Raw genomic sequence first — 26,193 nt, forward strand, 5'->3', positions numbered from 1 at the left:
AGCGGGAACATCTCTTAACCACCTCCGTTGCCATTAAACAGAATTTGCGAGCATTCGCCGAGCCCTGCCACCCAGACCACAAAAGGGAGCACAAGGTACTATGGTGGTCACTCTCCCAAGGAGCCCAAAATGGTGCTCCTGTCCTCCCCACAGACTGATAGCAAGCTCAAGCAAAGCAGCAGACTCCAGCAGAGGCAGAAATAAATTCTATGTTTCACCCTCTGCAAATTAGCCGGTGCTAAAATTATATATATCTATATATATTTTTTTAAATATATATATTGGCTGACAGCTGCAAAGGTTGTGAGGAGAGATTTGTTCTTCTTTTTGGAAGAGAGGGAGGCAACAGAGAGGGGTAGGGGGGTTGGACAGGGACCTGCAGCACATGTATGTCCTCAAGGCCGGCACCCTCAGCCAGACAACCCCATGCTAAACTGGCCAAAGGGCCCAGGCGCACCCCTAGAATCCAGGAGCTGGGAAGGATCCATCCACCACCTACTGGAGATAGAGATATACTGAGGAGACAGGGAGCTGGGCGTCCAGTGTCACTGCTTTCGGTGTTCTCTATCTCCACCTGCTGGTAGACGGATACAATCCACCAGTTCCTGGATTCATCTGCTGCTGCTGCTAAGGAATTAGCATTGACCATTAGGGTGTACTTTGTGCTGTCCCAACCGTAGTTTTCCGGCACTATTCCATATAGTGCTGGAATTTGGGATTAAGTGAGGTCACTTGATCCCAAGTGTGACTGAACACATCTTCAGAGAATTAAAGATCTATTCACTGCTGTTATCTAGTATCTCTAGGTATTCAGCATAGCTCTTAAGACTGTTGCTCAAGAAGAAGTATTTGTCCACAATGGAAAGTCAAAACAATCATGACTTCAGAGTAAATGTTGATACCTCATTTTTAATGCATCCACTGTTTTCTCCTTTCTGCATACACAAAATTAGCAAGTATACTCATTTTCAGAGTTAAAAACACAAGTTCAGTTTAATGTAAAAAAAAAACAAAACCCCCACAAACACTTCAAATATAAAAGTTGATGTATTTGAGTATTTATTATGAACTACCAAATATTACCCACTGTACTTGACAATGCTGAATGAAGTTCACATCATTTTATTTTTTTATAAACATCTCAGCTTATAACAAAACTGCTATTCTTAAAGCACCCCCTACGTACTCAAAATATTTAGAGCCAAAACAATTGTCAAATACTGAAAAATCACAACTATAACATTCACAAATGCCACTTAATCTATGCAGCAGCGTTGAATACCAAACTACAGTACTGCAGCAGAGGCAAAAGATCACAAGCTCATGTATTGTAAATAAAAATGTGCTACTCAGATTGTCTTATTACATCAATAGCCATTTGCATCTGCTGCTTCAGATAAAATTCTCAGCTGAGCATATAAAAAGTTATAAAAAGGCATTCATAAAAGATTAAAATGTTGGTAGGCATGTCAACTTCGAATGAAAAAAAATTAGTCATCTTGGTTTAAAACAAGGCTTTTTGCTGCAGGTTATTCCAGTTACTGAAAAAGGTCATTAACGGTTTACTTCAAAACCGTACCCTTCACTATCTCCCCCCACCCCCAAAAAATATTCCTTGTGCAAATCAGCAAAACCACGCTCAGGGAAGCTTTTGAAATGATATGCCCAATTTGTAATTTATTCCTTAAATTATCTATTTTCAAAATCCACAGTAACAAAAGTCTAATCCACAACTTCATAGCTTAGCATTCTTTCAAATCACAAAAAAACAAACCCTAAAACATATATATACTTAGCACAATAGTATGCAATATGCAAAAGCTTTTGTGTTGCTGTTGGCAGCAACTAGTTCCTCCCAACCTCTATTCAATAATGTACCTTTAAGACAATTACATCATTAAGCCTGTTAGTTTCAAAAGGGCCACATTTAGAATTTGAAAACTTTGGTAAAAGGACTCCATTCATTGGATTCAGGGTTATAGACTTCAATGGTATTAAGAAAATCATTTCCATCAAAGCCTCCCACTGCATACACTGTGCCTCCCACGGATATGACACCAGCATTGCTTCTTGGAGTGGTCATTTCCCCTATCATCTTCCATTCGTTTTTCAATGGATCATAAGCCTCCACACAGCTGAGAGCATGAGATCCATCAAAGCCTCCTACAACAATGAGTTTACCTATTAAAAATAAAAATTACAGTCAACAGGACTATCAAACTATTTGTAGAAAGAAACTTGAATTTTCATTTAAAAATTTTGACACAAACAAGAAAAACAGAATTGTCATAAAACCTTTAAACTTCTGCTTTACTATTAACTTCTTGCTCTACATTTTTGCGATAAGGATATCACAGCAATTACAATTTAGGCTAGTGGTGAGCAAACTAGAGGCTGACTGAAAATGCTAGTGCATTTTTTGGCTAGAACCAAAACTCTCCCCCCTCCCCACCACCATATGATCATTCTCTGCCCACTGTCCTCCAACCACCTGAAGGCCCTTCCCCAGGCCTAACTTTAGAAACTGATGTCTAATGGCCTCTTCAGAACAGGAGCAATCCCCAGTTTTAAGTGGAGGAGTAGCCTAGTGGTTAGTGCAGTGGACCTTGATCCTGGGGAACCGAGTTTGATTCCCACTGTAGCTCCTTGTGACTCTGGTCACTTAACCCCCCATTGCCCCTGGTACAAAGTAAGTACCTGAATATATGTAAACCGCTTTGAATGTAGTTGCAAAAAACTCAGAAAGGCGGTATATCAAGTCCCCTTTCCCTAGTCAAAATGGCCATCGCAACTTCCTGCTGCAGCTATTTTCAGATTGGAACTGGCATGGGTAAGAATGACTAGGGATTGCTCTTGCCCCGAAGAAGATACTAGACTACCAGGGCTTCTAAAGGTAGGCTCAGAAAAGGCCACATAGCAGTTTTGCTTCAAACTTCGATTTGGGTGGCAGTAAAACTGGATGGAAGTTACCACTTTCCCTTTCTCCAGCCTGAAACTCAAAGTAGATCTCCTCCACCTCAACCAGGTTCCCTAACCCAATGTTTTAAACCAAAAGCTTTCCAAAATTACACAACTTTTATATCACAGATAACTTGTACCATTGCTTTTGAACTTCAAAGTGGTGTTGCTTACCTGTAATGGAGCATACTTGTGCTAATGTCATCTGCACACCCAACACAGAGGCTGTCTTTGATGTCTTCATTATTTTATGGTCTCAGGACTCCTATATACTGAGCCCCCAATGCTTCATTAAAGACATGAGAAATGAGGCATCTGTTAGGAATTAGGTTCAACTCATCCTGATTGCCCCCAGATGACCCTGTCTCTTTTGCATGACCATCCAATATAGGTAATCAGCCAACCTTACTGACCCAGAACCATTGCTACAGAACCTCAATAGTCTCTCCCTGATGGCCTGGAAACTAAATGGGAAGACATTGAGACAAGTTAACTTCCTCTCCCATTCTCACAAGCCTCCTTGCTGCCAGAAACCCACATCCAGAAAATCATATCACTTCAAATGGAAACACTTTGCATGCCAGGCACAGGCTCCCTCTCACGTTTTGGCATACATCCTGCATCTCTCACAGTCTGGCCAAGACCACCTATTCATGTCAAACTTGGCAGCACTTACAACCTACCATGACTCAGTAAAGGACAAATGAGTTTCCACCCATCTGGGGGTCTCCAAGGTCAAGAAAGGGCTCGTAAATCTTCACCCATTTCTCCAGCGACCCCACCTGAAATCTCATCAACCAGCTTATGGTGCTGCCTTTTGAACCCTTCACTGGCATCCCTCCAGCACCTTACCTGGAAAATGGTATTTCTCATCACCATGGGTCAAGCAAGCAGCAGGCTTTATTTTCCCTCTCTACCTCCAATTCCTACCCAACAAAGTTCTCCTGTGCACTAATCCCAGATTCCCTGCAAAGGTCATCTCTGACTTCCACCTTAATCATGCTGCCCCCCCCCCCCCCCCCAATATATCTACAGCTAAACAGACCCTCCACATGAGCCCTCTTGTTTTACCTCAGAGCTACACAGGACTTATACCCATCTTCTCAGCTCTGTCACCTACAACCCTAGTAACCCCAGCCCTCCCTGCCTCCAAGTGTACCCTCCCCATATGGGTGTCAGATTTATTTTACTCTGTTACCATCAAGTCAAGGAACCCTCGCCTCAACGAGTGGGATCTCACATGCTCCATGCAATTACTATTTCAGTGGCCCACCTTCGTTCTACACCCATACTGGACATCTGCAGAGCCACAACATAGTTCTCAGTCCACACATTTATCAAGCATATTGCCTGGACTGTTTCCTCCAGAGATGCTACTTTTGGACACGTCGTAGTTCACAATCTCTTTGCCTACGGACCTGTTTTCACCCATTGCTAGAGGGTCACTGTCTGGCAACGCGCTCCACATACAACCACGACCCTCAGCTAGGGAACCATGACAAGTGAGCCTGCATCTTCCATGTTCGTCTGCAAAGAATATTGAGGTTCTCCATAGCTAGCAGGGGAAATGCTGTCACACTTTCCCACCCTCCAACATTCCAAAGACCAACTCATCTGTGTGCTATGGGACTAAGAGGAGGAAGGACGGACCTTGGCTAGAGTGCGTGCGTGTGTGTGTGTGGGGGGGAGGGGGGGGGGGGGCAATGTTCAGCAGAAATTAGATCTTACCTACTAGTTTTATTAGTTTTGCTTTCCTTTATTTTTGCTAAGAGAATGAGTGAGAGAATAAGTGAGAGAATGAGTGATAGGATAGAAGCCATAACAGGACCATTTTGTGGCTTTTTCAATATATATTGTAAAGTTTAATTGTAAATCACTTTGAGTATGTTAGAAAAGTAACATAGCAAGTGACGGTACATAAAGGCCTGATTGGTCCATCCAATCTGCCCAAAAGTCACATTCATTCTCAATTCTAGATTAAAACAATGAATGTGATATTATATACTTGATCATGGTCTTTCTTTGTGGTTTCTTGGACACAGACGTCCACCTAGCTCTGTCCTTATGTTCCAACTACTGGAGTTGCTGTCAAAGCTTATACGAATCTGTTTTGTTGTTTGCGGAGACCGTGAAAGTCTTCCCAGCACTGTCCTCGTGTTCCAAATTACTGAAGTTTCTTTCAAAGCTCTCTCCAGCCCATTCTAAATTGGATTGCTATATATGGAACTCCGATGGAACTCCGACCGTACAAGCCAGCCCAAAACCAGCCTTAGTTGATACAGCCGGAGTTGCCATCTAAGCATAACTTGATATGCAAAAACATATGCATAACTTGATATGCAAAAACATATGCAACTCCTAAGTTTTTTTTTAATATATATATATATATACCATTCATACCTCCTCCCACACCATGTTGAATTCCACCACAGTTTTTTTTTCTCCATCACTTCCCTCAGGAGGGCATTCCAAGCATCAACCACCCTCTCCGTGAAAAATCATTTTCAGACATTACTCTTAAGTCTACAAAACCTCACTTTATGTCCTCTAGATTTACCATTTTCACTTCTCTGGAAAATATCTGTTTCTATATTCTGAAAGGATGGGCTCCACCTTAACCAGGGTGCTGGCATCGGCATTTAAAAAGGAGATAGAGCAGCTTTTAAACTAGAAATGCGGGGAAGGCAGTCGCTCAAAAGCGCATGGTTCGGGATAAGGTATCTTGCAAGGATACCTCACAAACAGGGAAGATAGGGTTTCTGGATAGTGAGGTTGCACAACAGACCGTGGTAGGCCAGGTGCCCTTAAATACAACCAAAGATCAGACAAAAGATGGCAAATCATTAGTGTCAAGTACTAAGCATCATGCAAATAGGAACATCAAACATGAGTGGAGGAGTGGCCTAGTGGTTAGGGTGGTGGACTTTGGTCCTGGGGAACTGAGTTCAATTCCCACTTCTGGCACAGGCAGCTCCTTGTGACTCTGAGCAAGTCACTTAACCCTCCATTGCCCCATGTAAGCCGCATTGAGCCTGCCATGAGTGGGAAAGCGCAAGGTACAAACGTAATAATAATACTCTGAAATGTCTATATGCAAATGCTAGGAGTCTAAGAAATAAGATGGGAGAGCTGGAATATATTGCACTAAATGAAAAACTGGATATAATAGGCATTACTGAGACCTGGTGGAAGGAGGATAACCAGTGGGACACTGTCATACCGGGATACAAAGTATATCGTAGTGATAGGGTGGACCGGACTGGTGGAGGGGTAGCATTGTATATTAACGAGAGCCTTGACTCAGATATATTACAAATTCAGCAGGACACAAATCACACCTTTGAATCATTGTGGGTTAAAATTCCATGTATAAAAGGGAAAAAGACGGTGATAGGAGTGTACTACCGTCCGCCTCGCCAGGATGAGCAGGTAGACGCAGAAATGATAAAAGAAATCAGAGACACAAACAAAATGGGCAATTTGATAATAATGGGTGACTTCAATATAGACTGGGTAAATGTAACATCGGGACACGCTAAAGAGGTACAATTCCTTGATGAAATCAAGGACAGCTTTATGGAGTAGCTGGTGCAGGAGCCGACGAGAGAAGGAAAAATTATAGACTTGGTCCTTAGTGGAGCGCATGATCTGGTGAGGGACGTTATGGTACTGGGGCCGCTTGATAACAGTGATCATAATATGATCAGTTTTGATATCAACCTTGAAGTAACTACACACAGGAAGTCAAATACATTAGCGTTTAACTTTAAAAAAGGACTATGATAAAATGAGAAGAATGGTTTAAAAAAAAAAAAAAAACTTAGGGGGGCAACTGAGAGGGTAAAAACTGTATAACAGCCATGGACACTGTTCAAAAATACCATCCTGGAGGCCTAGGCCAAACATATTCCGCAAATTAGAAAAGAAAGACGGAAGTCCAAAAGACAGCCAGCGTGGTTGAAAAGTGAGGTGAAGGAAGCTATTAGTGCTAAAAGAAACGCCTTCAGAAAATGGAAGAAGGAACCGTCTGAAAATAACAAGAAGCAGCATAAGGAGTGTCAAAGCAAATGCAAGGCGCAGATAAAGAAGGCCAAGTGGGATTATGAAAAAAAGATAGCATTAGAGGCAAAAAAACATAGCAAAAACTTTTTTCGGTATATTAAAGGCAGGAAGCCGGCAAAAGAATCGGTTGGGCCGCTGGATGACCGAGGAGCAAAAGGGGCAATCAAGGAAGATAAAGTCATAGCGGAGAGATTGAATGAATTCTTTGCTTCGGTCTTCACCGAGGAAGATTTGGGTGGGATACCGATGTCGGAAATGGTATTTCAAGCGGACAAGTGGGAGAAACTTGCTGACTTCACGGTAAACCTGGAGGATCTAATGGGGCAGTTCAGCAAACTGAAGAGTAGCAAATCTCCTGGACCGGATGGTATTCATCCTAGAGTACTGACAGAACTGAAAAATGAACTTGCGGAGCTACTGTTAGTGATATGCAATTTATCCTTAAAATCGAGCGTGGTACCGGAAGATTGGAGGGTGGCCAATGTAACGCCGATTTTTAAAAAAGGTTCCAGGGGAGATCCGGGAAATTATAGACCGGTGAGTCTGACGTCGGTCGGTGCTGGGGAAAATGGTAGAGGCTATTATCAAAAACAAAATTACAGAGCACATCCAAGGACATGGATTACTGAGACCAAGTCAGCACGGCTTTTGTGTGGGGAAATCTTGCCTGACCAATTTACTTCAATTCTTTGAAGTAAACAAACATGTGGACAAAGGGGAGACGGTTGATACCATGTATCTGGATTTTCAAAAGGCGTTTGACAAGGTACCTCATGAAAGGCTACAGAGGAAATTGGAGGGTCATGGGATAGAAGGAAATGTCCTATTGTGGATTAAAAACTGGTTGAAGGATAGGAAACAGAGAGTGGGGTTAAATGGGCAGTATTCACAATAGAGAAGGGTAGTTAGTGGGGTTCCTCAGGAGTCTGTGCTAGGACCGCTGCTTTTTAATATATTTATAAATGATTTAGATATGGAGTAACTAGCGAGGTAATTAAATTTGCTGATGACACAAAGTTATTCAAAGTCGTTAACTCGCGACAGGATTGTGAAAAATTACAGAAGGACCTTACGAGACTGGGCAGCTAAACGGCAGATGACGTTTAATGTGAGCAAGTGCAAGGTGATGCACGTGGGAAAAAAGAACCCGATTATAGCTACATGTCATGCAAGGTTCCACGTTAGGAGTTACGGACCAAGAAAGGGATCTGGGTGTCGTCGTCAATAATACACTGAAACCTTCTGCTCAGTGTGCTGCTGCGGCTAGGAAAGCGAATAGAATGTTGGGTATTAGGAAAGGTATGGAAAACAGGTGTGAGGATGTTATAATGCCGTTGTATCGCTCCATGGTGCGACCACACCTTGAGTATTGTGTTCAATTCTGGTCACCGCATCTCAAGAAAGATATAGTAGAATTGAAAAAGGTGCAGTGAAGGGCGACTAAAATGATAGCAGGGATGGGACAACTTCCCTATGAAGAAAGACTAAGGAGTCTAGGGCTTTTCAGCTTGGAGAAGAGACAGCTGAGGGGAGACATGATAGAGGTATAGAAAATGAGTGGAGTGGAACAGGTGGATGTGAAGCGTCTGTTCACGCTTTCCAAAATACTAGGACTAGGGGGCATGCAATGAAACTATAGTGTAGTAAATTTAAAACAAATCGGAGAAAAAAGTTTTCACCACCCAACGCATAATTAAACTCTGGAAATCGTTGTCAGAGAACGTGGTGAAGGCAGTTAGCTTAGCAGAGTTTAAAAAGGGGTTAGACTGTTCCCTAAAGGACAAGTCCATAAACCACTACTAAATTCCAGGAATAACATGTATAGAATGTTTGTACGTTTGGGGAGCTCGCCAGGTGCCCTTGGCCTGGATTGGCCGCTGTCGTGGACAGGATGCTGGGCTTGATGGACCCTTGGTCTTTTCCCAGTGTGGCATTACTTATGTACATATATATTCATACCTTCCAAGTATTTAAATGTCTATATTATATCTCCCATGTCGCTCCTCTCCACTATATTTAGGTATTCCAGTCTCCTCTCATATGTCTTTTGGCACAATCCCCATATCATTTTTGTCGCCGCCTTCTGAACCGTTTCAGGTCTTCTTACATTTTTAGCAAGATATGGCCTTCAAGTAGTATATCAAGATGATTAAACTATTACTTTACTTCCCTCGGATCTCTCCAAACCATTCCCAAGTGGGTATATGCAGTCCCTACCAGCAGAGGGAGACTGAGAACTACTGACTAAAGTCATTGTATAAGGAGCTGTGCAACCCCGACTGGACAGAAAACGGAGTAGGGTTAAACAATCAGTATTCTCAATGGAAAAGGATACATAGTGGGGTTCCCCAGGGGTCTGTGCTGCGACTGCTGCTTAAGATGGGAATAACTAGTGAGGTAATTAAATCTGCTAATGAGACAAAGTTACTCAAAGTTGTTATATCACATATCACAAGAGGATTGCGAAAAATTGCAAGAGGACCTTAAGAAACTGGGCATCGAAATGGCAGATGACAATGTGAGCAAGTGAAAAATGATGAATGTGGGGAAACAGGAACTCAAATCATAGTTACGTGATGCAAAGTTCCACATTAGGAGTCATGGTCCAGGAAAAAGATCTAGGCATCATTGATATGTTGAAACCCTCTGCTCAATGTACAGCAGCGGCTAAGAAAGCAAATAGAATGTTAGGAATTATTAGGAAAGGAATGGAAAAAACTGAGAATGTTATAATGCCTTTGTCGAACTCCATGGTGTGGACCACACTTTGAGCAACGCGTGCAGTCACTGCATCTAAAAAAAAAGATATAGTGGAATTAGAAAAAGGTTCAGAGAAGGGCACAAAAATAATAAAGGGGATGGGACAACTTCCCTATGAGGAAAGGCTAAAGCAGCTACGGCTCTTCAGTTTGGAAGAGGTAGCTGAGGGGAGATATGATAAGAGGTTTATAAAATACTGAGTGGCGTCAACAGGTAGATGTGAATTGCTTGTTTAGTCTTTTCAAAATAATAGGACTAGGGGACACGCAATGAATCTACAAAGTAGTAAAACAAATCGGAGAAAATATTTCTTCACTCACGCACAGAACTGATAACGCCCCTCCAATTTTTGAACTGGGGTGAGATGGGACTTGGGATAATTGATGACAAACCGCAGTAGCTTCAGCACCCGAAGAGTCATTCGCATTGACTCCAGAGCACCTTCCTTGGAGGTGCTCTTCACCACCCAATTGTCGAGATAAAGAAGCACATGCACTCCCAGTCTGCGTAGCGACGCTGCGACTACAGCTAGGCATTTGGTAAACATTCTGGGCGCAGATGCCACGGTACTGAAAGTGCTGTGTTTCCAGCCGAAATCGAAGATACTTCCTGTGAGCTGGAAGTACTGAGATGTGTGTGTAAGCATCCTTTAAGTCCAGAGAGCATAGCCAATCATTTTCCTGAATCATGGGAAGAAGGGTGCCCAGGGAAACCATCCTGAAATTCTCTTGGACCAAGAATTTGTTCAGGGGCCTTGGGTCTAGGGTGGGACGCATCCCCCGTCTTTTCCTGTACAAGGAAGTGCCTGGAATAGAATCTCTACCCTTCTTCCCCTGGTGGAATAGGTTCGACTGCATGGGCCTTGAGAAGGGAAGTTTCCCTCTGCAAGTACCTGCCTGTGGCAAGACCTTAATGAATGAGCTCTTGGAGGGCAATTTGGAGGTTTGGATAAACTGTGTATCTGAGTCGGACTATTTAAAGAACTCACTGGTCGGAGGTTATGAGAGGCCACCTTTAGTGAAAAAATTTCAACCTCCCTCCATTCAGCAAGTCGTCCGGCACGGACACTGATAGCAGCTATGCTCTGCTGGAGCCAGTCAAAAGCTCGTCCCTTGCTTTTGCTGGGGAGCAGCAGGGGCCTTGGGCTCATGCTGTTGACGAGAACAAGTGCGCTGGGGATGAGCCTGAGCAGGCTGGCAAGCTGCACGAGCATACCTATGTCTACAGTAGGAATAGGGAGCACTCCACGACCAAAATACCTCCTGGATGAGGAAGTGGCTGCAAATGACGTCCGGCATGAGAGAGAAGACAGCTTCAGTGTGTTTTAACTAGTCAGCGACCTCTTCGACCTTCTCTCCGAAAAGGTTATGGCCCCCCTCCCCCAGCAAGGAGCAGCTGCCATTCTCTGCTGGACTGAATGGTCCAGGTCAGAAACGTGCAGCCATGAGAGTCTGCACATTGCTATACCCTGGACATAAATTCTGGATTACACATCAAAAGTGTCATAAGTGCCCCTGGCCAAGAACTTGCAACACACCTTCTGCTGCTTGACCAACTGGTGAAAAGGCTCGGCCTGCTCCGGAGGGAGCGTGTCGACCAAGTCAGACAGCTGACTCACCGAGTTCCGCAAGTAGACGCTCGTGAAGAACTGGTAAGACTGAATAAGGGCGATAAGCATAGCGGCCCAATACATCTTTCTCCCAAAAGAGTCCAGGGTTCTAGCTTCTCTACCTGGGAGAGCTGAGGCATAGTCCCTAGAACTCCTGGCCTTTTTGAGAGCAGCATCCACCAGCATGAAGTAATGGGTAAATGAGACCTTACCAACCTAGGTTCCCTGTGGATCCGATATTGGGTATTTATTTTCTTGGGGACCACACAAGGACCATACAAGGACTGCCTTGAGAACCTCATGGAGAGCAGCCATCACTGCCTTCATAAGTACATAAGTAGTGCCATACTGGGAAAGACCAAAGGTCCATCTAGCCCAGCATCCTGTCACCGACAGTGGCCAATCCAGGTCAAGGGCACCTGGCACGCTCCCCAAACGTAAAAACATTCCAGACAAGTTATACCTAAAAATGAGGAATTTTTCCAGTCCATTTAATAGCGGTCTATGGACTTGTCCTTTAGGAATCTATCTAACCCCTTTTTAAACTCCGTCAAGCTAACCGCCCGTACCACGTTCTCCGGCAATGAATTCCAGAGTCTAATTACACGTTGGGTGAAGAAAAATTTTCTCCGATTCGTTTTAAATTTACCACACTGTAGCTTCAACTCATGCCCTCTAGTCCTAGTATTTTTGGATAGCGTGAACAGTCGCTTCACATCCACCCGATCCATTCCACTCATTATTTTATACACTTCTATCATATCTCCCCTCAGCCGTCTCTTCTCCAAGCTGAAAAGCCCTAGCCTTCTCAGCCTCTCTTCATAGGAAAGTCGTCCCATCCCCACTATCATTTTCGTCGCCCTTCGCTGTACCTTTTCCAATTCTACTATATCTTTTTTGAGATACGGAGACCAGTACTGAACACAATACTCCAGGTGCGGTCGCACCATGGAGCGATACAACGGCATTATAACATCCGCACACCTGGACTCCATACCCTTCTTAATAACACCCAACATTCTATTCGCTTTCCTAGCCGCAGCAGCACACTGAGCAGAAGGTTTCAGCGTATCATCGACGACGACACCCAGATCCCTTTCTTGATCCGTAACTCCTAACGCGGAACCTTGCAAGACGTAGCTATAATTCGGGTTCCTCTTACCCACATGCATCACTTTGCACTTGTCAACATTGAACTTCATCTGCCACTTGCACGCCCATTCTCCCAGTCTCGCAAGGTCCTCCTGTAATCGTTCACATTCCTCCTGCGACTTGACGACCCTGAATAATTTTGTGTCATCGGCGAATTTAATTACCTCACTAGTTATTCCCATCTCTAGGTCATTTATAAATACATTAAAAAGCAACGGACCCAGCACAGACCCCTGCGGGACCCCACTAACTACCCTCCTCCACTGAGAATACTGGCCACGCAATCCTACTCTCTGCTTCCTATCTTTCAACCAGTTCTTAATCCATAATAATACCCTACCTCCGATTCCATGACTCTGCAATTTCTTCAGGAGTCTTTCGTGCGGCACTTTGTCAAACGCCTTCTGAAAATCCAGATATACAATATCAACCGGCTCCCCATTGTCCACGTTTGCTTACCCCCTCAAAAAAATGCATTAGATTGGTGAGGCAAGACTTCCCTTCACTAAATCCGTGCTGACTTTGTCTCATCAGTCCATGTTTTTGTATATGCTCTGCAATTTTATTCTTAATAATAGCCTCCACCATCTTGCCCGGCACCGACGTCAGACTCACCGGTCTATAATTTCCCGGATCTCCTCTGGAACCCTTCTTAAAAATCGGAGTAACATTGGCTACCCTCCAGTCTTCCGGTACTACACTCGATTTTAGGGACAGATTGCATATTTCTAACAGTAGCTCCGCAAGTTCATTTTTTAGTTCTATTAATACTCTGGGATGAATACCATCAGGTCCCGGTGATTTACTACTCTTCAGCTTGCTGAACTGACCCATTACATCCTCCAAGGTTACAGAGAATTTGTTTAGTTTCTCCGACTCCCCCGCTTCAAATATTCTTTCCGGCACCGGTGTCCCCCCCAAATCCTCCTCGGTGAAGACCGAAGCAAAGAATTCATTTAATTTCTCCGCTACGGCTTTGTCCTCCTTGATCGCCCCTTTAACACCATTTTCGTCCAGCGGCCCAACCGACTCTTTGGCCGGTTTCCTGCTTTTAATGTATCTAAAAAAGTTTTTACTATGTATTTTTGCTTCCAACGCTAATTTCTTCTCAAAGTCCTTTTTTGCCCTCCTTATCTCCGCTTTGCATTTGGCTTGGCATTCCTTATGATCTATCCTGTTACTTTCAGTTGGTTCTCTTCTCCACTTTCTGAAGGATTGTTTTTTGGCTCTAATGATTTCCTTTATCTTACTGTTTAGCCACGCCGGCTGACGTTTAGTCTTTTTTCCCTTTTTTCTAATATGTGGAATATATTTGTCCTGAACCTCCAGGATGGTGTTTTTAAACAGCATCCACGCCTGATGCAAGTTTTTTACTCTGCGAGCTGCTCCTTTCAGTCTTTTTTTCACCATTTTTCTCATTTTGTCGTAATCTCCTTTTCTATAGTTAAACGCTAGCGTACTTGATTTCCTAGTTTCACTTCCTTCAATGCCAATATCAAAACCGATCATATTATGATCACTGTTATCAAGCGGCCCTCGTATCGTTACCCCCTGCACTAGATCATGAGCACCACTAAGGACTAAGTCTAGTATTTTTCCTTCTCTTGTCAGCTCCTGAACTAGCTGTTCCATGAAGCTGTCCTTGATTTCATCAAGAAATCTTATGTCCCTTGCGTGTACAGATGTTACATTACCCCAGTCTATATGCGGGTAATTGAAATCCCCCATTATTATTGTGTTGCCCAGTTTGTTTGCGTCCCTGATTTCCTTTAACATTTCCGCATCCGTCTGTTCGTCCTGGCCAGGGTGGAGAGATGTAGTCCAGGATCTCGAGCATCTTGGCCCTGGGCTCCTCCTCCACTTCTACGAAGAATGGAATGGCCTCCGCCATTTCCCGTACAAAAGAGGTGAAGGAGAGACTATCCAGTGAGGACAGTCTCCTCTCAGGTGGAGGGGAAGTCTCAGAAGGGATCCCATAGGACTAATCAGAGGAAAAGTACCTGGGATCCTCCTCCGATTCCCATGGGTGCTCCTCCTCGGTATCTGAGAGTACTTCCCCCTCAGGGATGTCAGAGACAAGACCCGCCACAACGTGGAGAACCTGTGACCTCAAGAATGGTGAAGGAGCCGGGTCCCACCTCCAGCAAAGCTACCTCCACTGATGTTGAAGGAGAACTGGCCTGGGTGGCAATCAACAACCAGAGCTGCAAGTGGTGGCGGAGGCCACATCATGGGCCAGGGGAAGCCGCAGCAGAAGGTATGGCAGGCCTAGGCACTCCTGATGCACATCGCTGCATCAATCCCCACAAAAGCTCTGGGAGCAAGGCCCGGATATGCTCGTCGAGAGCCACCATTGGCAAAGGCTGAGGGGCCGGTTGGGGCTCAGGTTGCCAAACTGCCTGGGGTGTGGGAGCAGATCTCAGCTACTAGGAAAAGTACGCATCAGCATCTCTTGAATGGAGTGGTCCTCCCAGCACCGATGCTTCTTGGGTGCTGAGTCCCTTAGCGTCCCAGAGCTCCTGGCACCGTGCGGAGATAGATGACTGTGCTTCTTGGCCTTTGCCCGATGCACCTCATCCAAGCTCCTCGGTGCCGATGACGTCAAATCCTCCCGTTGCCTCGGGGTCAGGTCCGACAATGGACAGTCCCAGGGGGCCTGCAGTGCAGGAGGCCTCGAAGCAGGTAGAGACCCACTCGATGCCTCATTGCTCCCAGTGTCTCTGGGTTTCTCAGCAGCCATTCCTACCTTGACTCCTGACAATGATGCTTCCTTCGATGTCGACGCAGATGACCTCGATGTCGAAGAACCAGACCGAGCTCCAGAAAGTTTTCCACGTTGAGCTGTTAGGGAAATTTGTGTCCTTTTCTTCATACAAAGGACATAATTTGCCGGGCTGCACTGAGTACACAAAGAATATGTATCAGTAACCGAGATGGTCCGGGTGCACCGAGAGCAACGTTTGAAGCCACTGGGAGTCTTTGATGACATGACAGGGAAAACGGCTCCAGCAAAATCAAAAGTCTCGATTGTGGTTAATTAAAAAAAAGGGTGAGAAAGGCACAAAAATAATACCCGTCCGAGCAGGCCTAAAAGACGGCCCACAATGAAAAATGAAGGAAACGCGGGAAAATAAGAAATAAGGGAAAACTTTTTTTTTTTTAATGAAAAGGGATGAAAAGAGGTACAAAAGGCAACAAAATAGCGCCGAAAACACAGTAAATGCTCTTCCCGGGTTTGTGAGGAGAAACAAACACAGCTACTTCCTACCGTGGAAAAGAAAGAACTGAGAAGTGGATGTGCTGCGGGTGTGAAGGTGCTCCGCGCATGCATGGTGGGGTGAAGCACATGCTCCAGAAGGGTCTCAAATTTTTAGCTGGCTAGTATGCCGATTCCTGGGCAACACGGATTGTCTCCTCACTTGTGAGAATGTAAGTCTGCTTGTCCTTGGAGAAAGATGTTTCCACATTTATCACAAAGTTCACTACAATGATACTAAATTTAGGGCTGAATGTTAGCAAATCATCAAATGCAAGATTTCAAATACATACCATCATGTACAGCTACACCTGCTCCACGCCTGGCCATATTCATGGGTGCAATTAACGTCCAGGTATTGCTATCTGGATTATATCGTTCCACTGTATTTAGACAGTTCCAGGACTCTGCTCCGCCAATAATGTACAAATACCCATCAAGCTCGCACACAGCAGACTGATGTCGACCTATAAGTAAAGTTAACCTATTAAGAGTGACACTACCACCATCTGTAACCCTATAAATTCAAAATGTCTAGAAGTACATTATTTCAATCCCAGATGGGAAAGGACAATGTTTCAAATCTTTTTTTTTTTTTTTTTTACAAAAATTGCTAAAAGTAGGGAGACTAGCAACTTACGTATGTTGAGAGGAGTACCACTTGTCCAGGACCTTGTCACGGGATTGAAGATATCACAGTTCTTAAGACCCTTTTGACCATATGGATCAGAGCCACCAACAACAAACAACTTCCCATTCAGTGCACATACCCCTGTGTACAAAAAAAAAAAAAAGATGTTAGGTTTGTCATCAAATCACTATACAGCCAAGTTCATATATACTCTTTATGTTGATTTTTTTTAAAACAATTTCAAGTAGTTCATTGAACTCCTTATGCAATAAACCAAAAGTTGTTTCTGTGTGCTCTCTATGAACAATCCATACAAAAGTGAAATCTAAACTCACCTATCTCCTTTCCTTGAGATTTATCAGACCAGTCTAGGCAAGTGGGTTATGTCACTCTGCCAGCAGATTGCGACAAGCTCTTCCCTATAAGGCTTTATCCAAGCCAAGCAAGCCTAATTATGGGATTCCAAGCAACAGTGAAAATCAATCACCAACCAAGCTACATGCCTTGATCCCATTGCCCAGACTTACCAGGTGGCCTCAAAGGCCAAATTAAACAAACCACCACCTCACAGATCAGCCTTTTTTTTTTTTTAAACTCCAGTCACCACCTTTGAGTTGCCACCATAGGAGGGCTCTAAACTGGTCTGTTAAGCGCCAAGGAAAGAAAATTAATGAGCCAGTTTAAAATTCACCTTCACCATCCTTACCAGACCAATCTAAACAAGTAGGATGCATCCAAGTTCTCTGAAACTATACAGAGTGGACAGCAGCTCTGAACGTTAGTGCTTTGAAGAATGTAACAATGCCCAGGTCATTGCTCTGCAGATGTCTGCTGGTGAAACCATATTCTCCCTAGAACAATGTTAAGCACTGGCAAGTGAGCTCAGAAGCCATTTGGAATTGCCTCTTGTTAGCAATATATGTGGGGCTATGATCTCTAATCCACAGCACACAATGGATGCCTTAGAAGGTGCCTCACTATTATTCTCTGGGTCCCCAAAAAGGCAAAAGGCCTATCCATCTTTTAGAAATGATTGAAACATCCGTGGTGACTACACAATGATAATGCTAAACAGAGTCCCTTGAGCAGGTTGGACACTGGTCTACCATTGCAGAATGGCTTGCAGACATGGTGGCAAGACCTTGGAGGAGAAGTGTTAGAAAGTGATTTTATTGAAACTTCATCATTGTGGTCAATATCTTGAAACATGCAAGAACTACATGCATTATAAATACTGTATAGCTTAGAATTTCTAATCAGACTAGCTGTGATCCAAGGGGAATGCTGAATCATTTTAGAAACCTTGACAAGACTCTACAGTCTGTCTGAGCAAAGAAAAACTTCAGTTTGATTCATGTCTAGAAGCGTTTCAGTGAAGGGAAGTCTCCATGTCTGGAAGAGGCTGGACTTTGTCAAACTTTACAGTTGCTGCTAGAAGCCAATCTCTGGATAGACCTCCTTTGCATAGGTGAGCTATAGAGACTGACCAAATTTCAGTTTCAATGCCAAAACTAGCACAAAATCTTTCTTCTGTCTGGTTTCAGCCGACTACAGCCATGCTTTCAATTTTGGCCAAATTATTTTCGGTGGAAGCCAAAAATTTGTACTTTGTCCTGTTTGTCTCCCTCCCTCTTCCCTCCAAACAGGGGTTTGTCTCCACCTCTGGCCACCTGTAGGAACTGCCCTTGGGCCCATCTTACAATCCCTGGCAGTCTAGGGGCGTAGTGAGAGCAGGAGAAATCCCCAGTTGCCCATGTTGGCTCTGCTCTCAAAATGGCTGCCATGACCTCTAGTGGCAATCTTGTGAGACTGCCTCAAGAGGTCACAACAGCCATTCTGAGAGAAGAGCTGACATGAGCAAGAGAAACTGGGGATCGCTCCTGCCCTGAATATATCACTAGACCACTAGGGATTGTAAAGAAGCCGGGGGAGAGGGGGGGGGGGGGGACAGGGGGGGGGAGAAGGGGGCTACTCTTTGCATTTTTGTAATGCGACTGCAAGTAATGTAGTTACAATCTTGCATAGTAGTTTATATGGTAGAGTGCTCCAGATAAATGCTTTGGATACAAAAGTTTAGCAGGAATTTAAGATGATAAACTCAAAAGGAATTAGCCTCTCTGGGTGTTTCTAAAGAATTTCTAGGCTCTGTTGGGTATGATGAAGATGCAGTGCTTTCATCGAACTTGAGGTGTAGAGAAGCTAGATTCTATGAGAGGAACATGCGGTAGTTGTTTTCAAGTACAAGTACTGGTCAGCTTACGTTAGTAGGGAGATATTACAATGAAATGAAGTTTATATTATAAAATAATTTAAGAAATATATTAAGAACATAAGGATTGCCACACTGGCACAGACCAAAGGTCCATCAAGCCTAGTATCCTGTTTCCAATAGTGGCCAATCCAGACTACAAGTACCTGGCAAGATCAAAACAGGAAAACAGATTTTATGCTGCTTATCGTAGAATATGCAGTAGATTTTCCTAAGTCCATCTTAATAATGGCTTATGGATTTTTCTTTTAGGAAATTATCCAAACCTTTTTTTAAACCCTGCCAACTGCTTTTACCACATTCTCTGGCAACAAATTCCAGAGTATAATTACTTGCTGAGTGAAGAAATAATTTTCTCCGGTTTTAAATTTACAACTTAGTAGCTTCTGTGCATGCCCCCCTAGTCCTACTATTTTTGGATAAACAAGCAATTCACATCTACCTGTTCCACTCCGCTCAGTATTTTATAAACCTCTATCACTATTTCCAGTTAGAATCTTCATAAAATATTCTTCCTACTCAAGCTACATTGCTGGTTACTTTCCAAACTGAGGTAGAAAAAGAAATTTATGAAGTTGTATTTTGCTAAGAGTGGTCAGCCAATAACTTTTTTCCTACTGTAACTAGGAAGGCAGACAGCAGAGATGGAAGGTTTTTATATTTAAAGGCTACGGAGAAGATGGCAGTCCGACTGCAAAATGACACTTCTTAAAAATCTGGGACTCTTATCTGGCTACTTTGACTATGAGATATCTTGACCTTTAGTATGCTTCGTATCCAATCTGGAGGGTTGCTTGGGTATATATAAACAAATTTAAAGGCAAAAGTCTTGGCTGTAGGTAACTCTTTCCTTTCTTAAAGTTCCATGTAAGTACTTAATCACATATGGGAGCAATAAGGGTGGGGCTTTTCTTTTTTTTTTTTTTAGTTTCCTGCATTTAGAAAATTTTCTAGACCTGTTCATGACATTACATGATTTTTTAGGTAGTTAAGGTCATTGGATTTAGAAGATAGATGACCATGTCAAGGGTAAAATAATGAAAGCATCTCCAGGGGGAAAAAAGAACCAAACAGATAAATCTCACAGTATGTTTAGGATAAGGCTCCTACCTCAAGAAGACAGAGTAGCCAATTAAGCACTCCAAATTTTCAAAAATCGGGATTTACATTTGAAAGAACCCCTTGCCTCCCTCGCTTCCCAGGACAACAGCAAGTACACAAGGTTATGACAATGCCAAAAGTCAGGCAAGTGCGCCAAAGTCGCAGCCTACAAGATACATTTTCTCGCCAACAGGCACAGCTTATGGAACAGCAATAACTTCCGCCATGGACCCCCTAAAGGACCCAGGGCAGTCCAGCACCAGGTGAACCGGAGTATCATCAATTTTACATAAGAAAAGGAAAGACAGATATTCAGTAACCTGACACCATAAACATCGTACTATCACACAGCCCCTAAAAGCATGGAAACAGTTGTTGTCTGACAACTTACATTTAGGACAAAGAGGCAACTGCAAGTCTCCTGCCCGAACTGAACTTGAGTAGAGTAGGCACTCTGTAACACTTTAAATGCGCATTCTCTATAACTAGCACTGCTGACAAGCTGCAGAATACTCCTAATAGAAGCTAGTAAATCCAAGGAGGTCAGCTTCTCCCCCATATCCTGTTCCCACTTATATTTGATCAAATCAAAACCTTTAGACTTCCAAAATTTCTATAGGGCCACATGGATGCCAGATATAGCAGAGGCACTATCCAATATAGCATCAAAAAAATTTAGTACACTGGCCCCAGTGTGAAGACGCAGAGCCTCTGCATTTAAAGACTGAATGTAATGTTTTAACTGACTGTGTGCAAAGGTGTCACCCCACTGAATATTCTCCTGACCTTTTAAAAGATCTAACTATTTCAATACTCCACCCGCTTCCACAACATGCACCAAACATCCAAGACCCAGCACCTCCCACTGAGCAAAAACTGGATTATCCAAGTCCGGTGGGAAAGCAGGATTACCTCTGAGAGACAGCAAATCCGTAACTTGTAGAATCTCTCCCAAGCCACTCACCAACATCCACCATGCCTCTCTCAGTGGGCCCAAGTGCAAACTATTTTTTAGACAACTGGGGATCAGGGATCTATCCACATGCAAAAGGGAAAGCAAATTATATGGGGGCAAAGTAAGCTAACTCGAAGCCCAACGGCATATAACAGCTAGAAGAGTACATCCAATCCCAGACATGTCGTAGTAGGCAAGCGATATTATAAAGCCTCAAAATTGGGAAGACCCAGCCCTCCCTGAGCCCAGCTTCCTAACAGAAAATGACACCGCAACTTTGCCTTCTTAGCCCAACAAAAACGCATAGCCAATCAGTTAAAACGTCATATCTCTCTGTAATAGTCGTAGGAGTAAAGTCTGGAGCAGGTACAACCACCTAGGAAATATCACCAGTCTAAGGATGCTAATACGTCCTATCAAAGGTACAGGTAGTGCATGCCATAACTCCACCTGTTGCTCAGTTTTAAGCATCATCTGAGTATAATGTGGTTTATTTATCGTTCTTATATCTCACAATTATCCAAAAACAAGTTTTGGTTCAATGTGGCTTACTTTCATCAGTCAGAATGTATTACATTGTTATTAAACACTTACAATCAGACTAAGAACATTTGGTACCAGTGATTGGTTACCCAATAAGATTTCTTGAAAGGATATGTTTGCAGTTCTTTTGAAATGGTTTTACTATAGAAGTTCTTGAAAAAGATGTGTTTTAGTTTTCTTCTGAAATGGAGATAGTTGGTAGTGTTTCTTGTGACACTCAAATTATTCAAATGAGTAGATTTATTTTTTTTTATAGTGGAACATTCCACCCACTTGCACAGAAAGGGCCCTCCTATCATCACTGGAGACCTTTGAGGCTGGAGGAGAAGAAGCTCAACTGCCAGTTCACATAATCCCATAGCATCTACTGCTTAGCACATCAACCACACCAGCAGCTGCATACACTGCCTGCTCCTCCATCTGACTCACTCGATTGCAAGATTCATCACAATGCTGACCAGGCCTGCCAAATGCCTCTGGTCTTGAAAAAGAACCCCTTTTCTCGTACTTTACTGACAAAGCAGTCCTATGAGAAACAGAAAAATGTAGGCAGATATGGCTTATCCAGTCTGACCATCCATGCCATCTACTCTCCCTATCACTTCCTTAGAGACCCTATGTACTTATCTCAAGCCCTCTTGAATTCAGATACTGTTTTCATTTCCATTTCCACCAGAAGGCCAGTCCACAAACTCACCACCCTTTTTGTGAAGTAGTACGTCCTCAGGCTACTTCAGAGTCCATCGTCTTTGAACTTCATCCTATGCCCCCTCATTCCAGACTCGCTTCCTGTGCATTTATGCTGCATAGGTATTTAAATGTATCTCTCTTCTCTCCTCTCCTGCCTGTCTTCTGAAGTACGCATATTGAGATGAAGATCACTGACCATTTTAGTAGCCACCCTCTGGACCAACTCCATCCTGTTTGTATTTTTTTGAAGTTGTGGTCTCCAAAATTGTACACAATATTCTAAATGAGATCTCACCAGTTTTATACAGGGACATCACCACCTTTCTACTTGCCATACTGGGAAAGACCAAAGGTCCATCAAGCCCAGCATCCTGTTTCCAACAGTGGCCAATCCAGGTCACAAATACCTGGCAAGATCCCCAAAAAATACAAAACAATCTATACTGCTTATCCCAGAAATAGTGGATTTTCCCCCAAGTCCATTTAATAATGGTCTATGGACTTTTCCTTTAGGAAGCCGTCCAAATCTAACTGTCTTTACCACATTACACGTTGAGTTTAATTACACGTTGAGTGAAGAAATATTTTCTCCGACTTGTTTTAAATTTACTATATTGTAGCTTCATTGCATGCCCCCTTGTCCTAGTATTTTTGGAAGGCGTAAACAGACGCTTCACATCTACCCGTTCAACTCCACTTATTATTTTATAGACCTCTATCATATCTCCCCTCAGCCTCCTTTTCTACAAGCTGAAGAGAGCTAACCGCTTTAGCCTTTCCTCATAGGGAAGTCATCCCCATCCCCTTTATCATTTTCATCACCCTTCTCTGTACCTTTTCTAATTCCACTACACTTTTTTTGAGATGAGATGACCAGAACTGAACACAATATTCGAGAAGTGGTCGCACCATGGAGCGATACAAAGGCATTATAACATCCTCATTTTTGTTTTCCATTCCTTTCCTAATACCACCTAACATTCTATTTGCTTTCTTAGCCGCAGCAGCACACTGAGCAGAAGGTTTCAACGTATCATCGACGACACCTAGATCTCTTTCTTGGTCTGTGACTCCTAACGTGGAACCTTGCATAATGTAGCTATAATTCGGGTTCCTCTTTCCCACATGCATCACTTTGCACTTGCTCACATTAAACGTCATCTGCCATTTAGACGCACAGTCTCACAGTCTCATACGGTCCTCTTGTAATTTTTCACAATCTTCCCACGATTTAACGACTTTGAATAACTTTGTACCATCAGCAAATTTAATTACCTCACTGGTTACTCCCATCTCTAGGTAATTTATAAATATGTTAAAAACCAGCAGTCCCAGTACAGACCCCTGGGAAACCCCACTAACTACCCTTCTCCATTGAGAATACTGACTATTTAACCCTATTCTCTGTTTTTTTATCTTTTAACCAGTTTTTAATCCACAATAGGACAGTACCTCCTATCCCATGGCTCTCCAATTTCCTCTGGAGTCTTTCATGAGGTACTTTGTCAAACGCCTTCTGAAAATCTAGATACACAATATCAACCGGCTCACCTTTATCCACATGTTTGTTCACCCCTTCAAAGAAATGTAATAGATAGGTGAGGCAAGATTTCCTTTCACTAAACCCATGTTGGCTTTGTCTCATTAATCCATGCTTTTGAATATGCTCTGTAATTTTGTTCTTTATAATAGTCTCTACCATTTTGCCCGGCACAGACGTCAGACTCACTGGTCTATAATTTCCCAGATCTCCTCTGGAACCTTTAAAAAAAAATCAACGTTACATTGGCCACCCTCCAATCTTCCTGTACCACGCTCGATTTTAAGGATAAATTACATATTACTAATAGCTTCGCAAGCTCATTTTTCAGTTCTATCAGTACTCTAGAATGAATACCATCCGGTCCAGGACATTTGCTACTCTTCAGTTTGTAGAATTGCCCCATTACATTCTCCAGGTTTACAGAGAATTCATTAAGTTTCTCTGACTATTCAGCTTTAAATACCATTTCTGGCAACGGTATCCCACCCAAATCTTCCTCGGTGAAGACCAAAGCAAAGAATTCATTTAATCTCTCCGCTACAGCTTTGTCTCCCCTGATCGCCCCTTTTACCCCTCGGTCATCTAGCAGTCCAACCGATTATTTTGCTGGCTTCCTGTTTAATATACGAAAAAACTTTTTAATATGTGTTTTTGTCTCCAACACAATCTTTTTTTCAAAGTTCCTCTTAGCCTTCCTTATCAGCGCTTTGCATTTGACAACATTCCTTATGCTGTTTCTTATTATTTTCAGTCGGTTCCATCTTACATTTTCTGAAGGATTTTAGCTCTAATAGCTTCCTTCACCTCACTTTTTAACCATGCCAGCTGTCGTTTGGTCTTCCGTCCTCCTTTAACACGCGGAATATATTTGGCCTGGGCTTCCATGCACAAAAGTTCTTCACCCCCGTTTCCTCAGGTTTCTGCAGCCCAAATGCATGATCCTGCATTTTTTAGTATTAAATCTAAGCTGACAAATTCCAAACCATTCCTCTACTTTGAAGTCCTTCCTCACATTATCCACACCATCAGGGGTTTCAATTGCATATTTTGGTATCATCCACAAAGTGGCAAAACTTACTGGACAACCCTTCAGCAAAGCGAAGTTTCTTACCTGAAGCAGGTATTCTCCGAGGACAGCAGGCTGGATATTCTCATGTGTGGGTGATGTCACGTCGGCCCCGGAGGATTTTCAGCAAGAAATCTACAGAAGTCTCTTCTGGAGCGTTCCACCATGAGTGGCGCTCCAACTGCGCATGCGCGCGCGGTTTCCCACCCGTTGCGCGGTCACGCTCCTCAGTTGAATCCAATAGTTAAACAGAAAAACAACTCCAAAGGGGAGGAGGGAGGGTTTGTGAGAATATCCAGCCTGCTGTCCTCGGAGAATACCTGCTTCAGGTAAGAATATTCGCTTTCTCCGAGGACAAGCAGGCTGATATTCTCACGTGTGGGGTATCCCTAGCCCCCAGGCTCACTCAAAACAATAACCATTGGTCAATTGGACCTCGCAACGGCGAGGGCATAACAAGGATTGACCTGAAACAAGAAACATCTAACTGAGAGTGCAGCCTGGAACAGAATAAAAATGGGCATAGGAGGGTTGGAGTTGGATTCTAAACCTCAAACAGATTCTGCAGCACCGACTGCCCAAACCGACTGTCGCGTCAACTGTCCTGCTGAAGGCAGTAGTGAGATGTGAATGTGTGGACTGATGACCACGTCACAGCCTTGCAGATCTCTTCAATGGTGGCTGACCTCAGATGAGCCACTGACGCAGCCATGGCTCTAACATTATGAGCCGTGACATGGCCCTCTAAAGTCAGCCCAGCTTGGGCATAAGTGAAGGAAATGCAATCGGCTAGCCAATTAGATATGGTGCGTTTCCCGACAGCAACTCCCCTCTTGTTGGGATTAAAAGAAATAAACAACTGGGCGGACTGTCTATGGGGGCTTGTCCGCTCCACGTAAAAGGCCAATGCTCTTTTGCAGTCCAAAGTGTGCAGCTTGCTTTCGCCAGGACTTGTATGAGGACATGGAAAAAATGTTGGCAAGACAATTGACTGGTTCAGATGGAACTCCGACACCACCTTTGGCAAGAACTTAGGGTGCGTGTGGAGGACTACTCTGTTTTGATGAAATTAAAGGTAATGAGCATGAACTACTAGGGCCTGAAGCTCACTGACCCTACGAGCTGAAGTAACAGCCACCAAGAAAATGACCTTCCAGGTCAAGTACTTCAGATGGCAGGAATTCAGTGGCTCAAAAGGGGGTTTCATCAGCTGGGTGAGAACGACATTGAGATCCCATGACACTGGTGGAGGTTTGACAGGGGGCTTTGACAAAAGAAAATCTCTCATGAGGCGAACAACTAAAGGCTGTCCAGAAATAGGCTGACCTTCTACACGTTGATGGTAAGCATTAATCGCACTAAGGTGAACTCTTACGGAGTTGGTCTTGAGACCAGACTCTGATAAATGTAGAAGATACTCAAGCAAGGTCTGTGTAGAACATGAAAAGGGCCTAGGGCCCTGCTGTCATACCAGACGGCAAACCTCTTCCATTTAAATGAGTAACACCTTTCAGTGGAATCTTTCCTGGAAGCAAGACTCAGGAGACACCCTCAGAAAGACCCAAGGAGGCAAATTCTAAGCTCTCAACATCCAGGCC

At 43.5% G+C, this 26,193-nt stretch overlaps 1 protein-coding gene across 2 annotated transcripts in view; it reads right to left on the reverse strand.

Annotated features, from left to right (window-relative positions):
- Positions 1 to 889: 889 nt before the first annotated feature.
- IVNS1ABP (influenza virus NS1A binding protein) overlaps positions 890 to 26,193 on the reverse strand; it is a 124,942-nt gene continuing 99,638 nt past the window's right edge. For both annotated transcript variants that reach the window (XM_030206675.1, XM_030206674.1), the window contains exons 13-15: positions 16,438 to 16,569; positions 16,091 to 16,264; positions 890 to 2,181 (exon numbers count right to left, since the gene is read on the reverse strand). In XM_030206675.1, coding sequence (XP_030062535.1) covers positions 1,928 to 2,181; positions 16,091 to 16,264; positions 16,438 to 16,569 — 560 coding nt within the window. In that variant the 3' untranslated portion in view covers positions 890 to 1,927. The remainder of the gene's footprint in view (positions 2,182 to 16,090; positions 16,265 to 16,437; positions 16,570 to 26,193) is intronic.

This window comes from Microcaecilia unicolor, chromosome 6 (assembly GCF_901765095.1).
Source record: "Microcaecilia unicolor chromosome 6, aMicUni1.1, whole genome shotgun sequence".
In the NCBI taxonomy this organism is placed as follows: domain Eukaryota; kingdom Metazoa; phylum Chordata; class Amphibia; order Gymnophiona; family Siphonopidae; genus Microcaecilia; species Microcaecilia unicolor.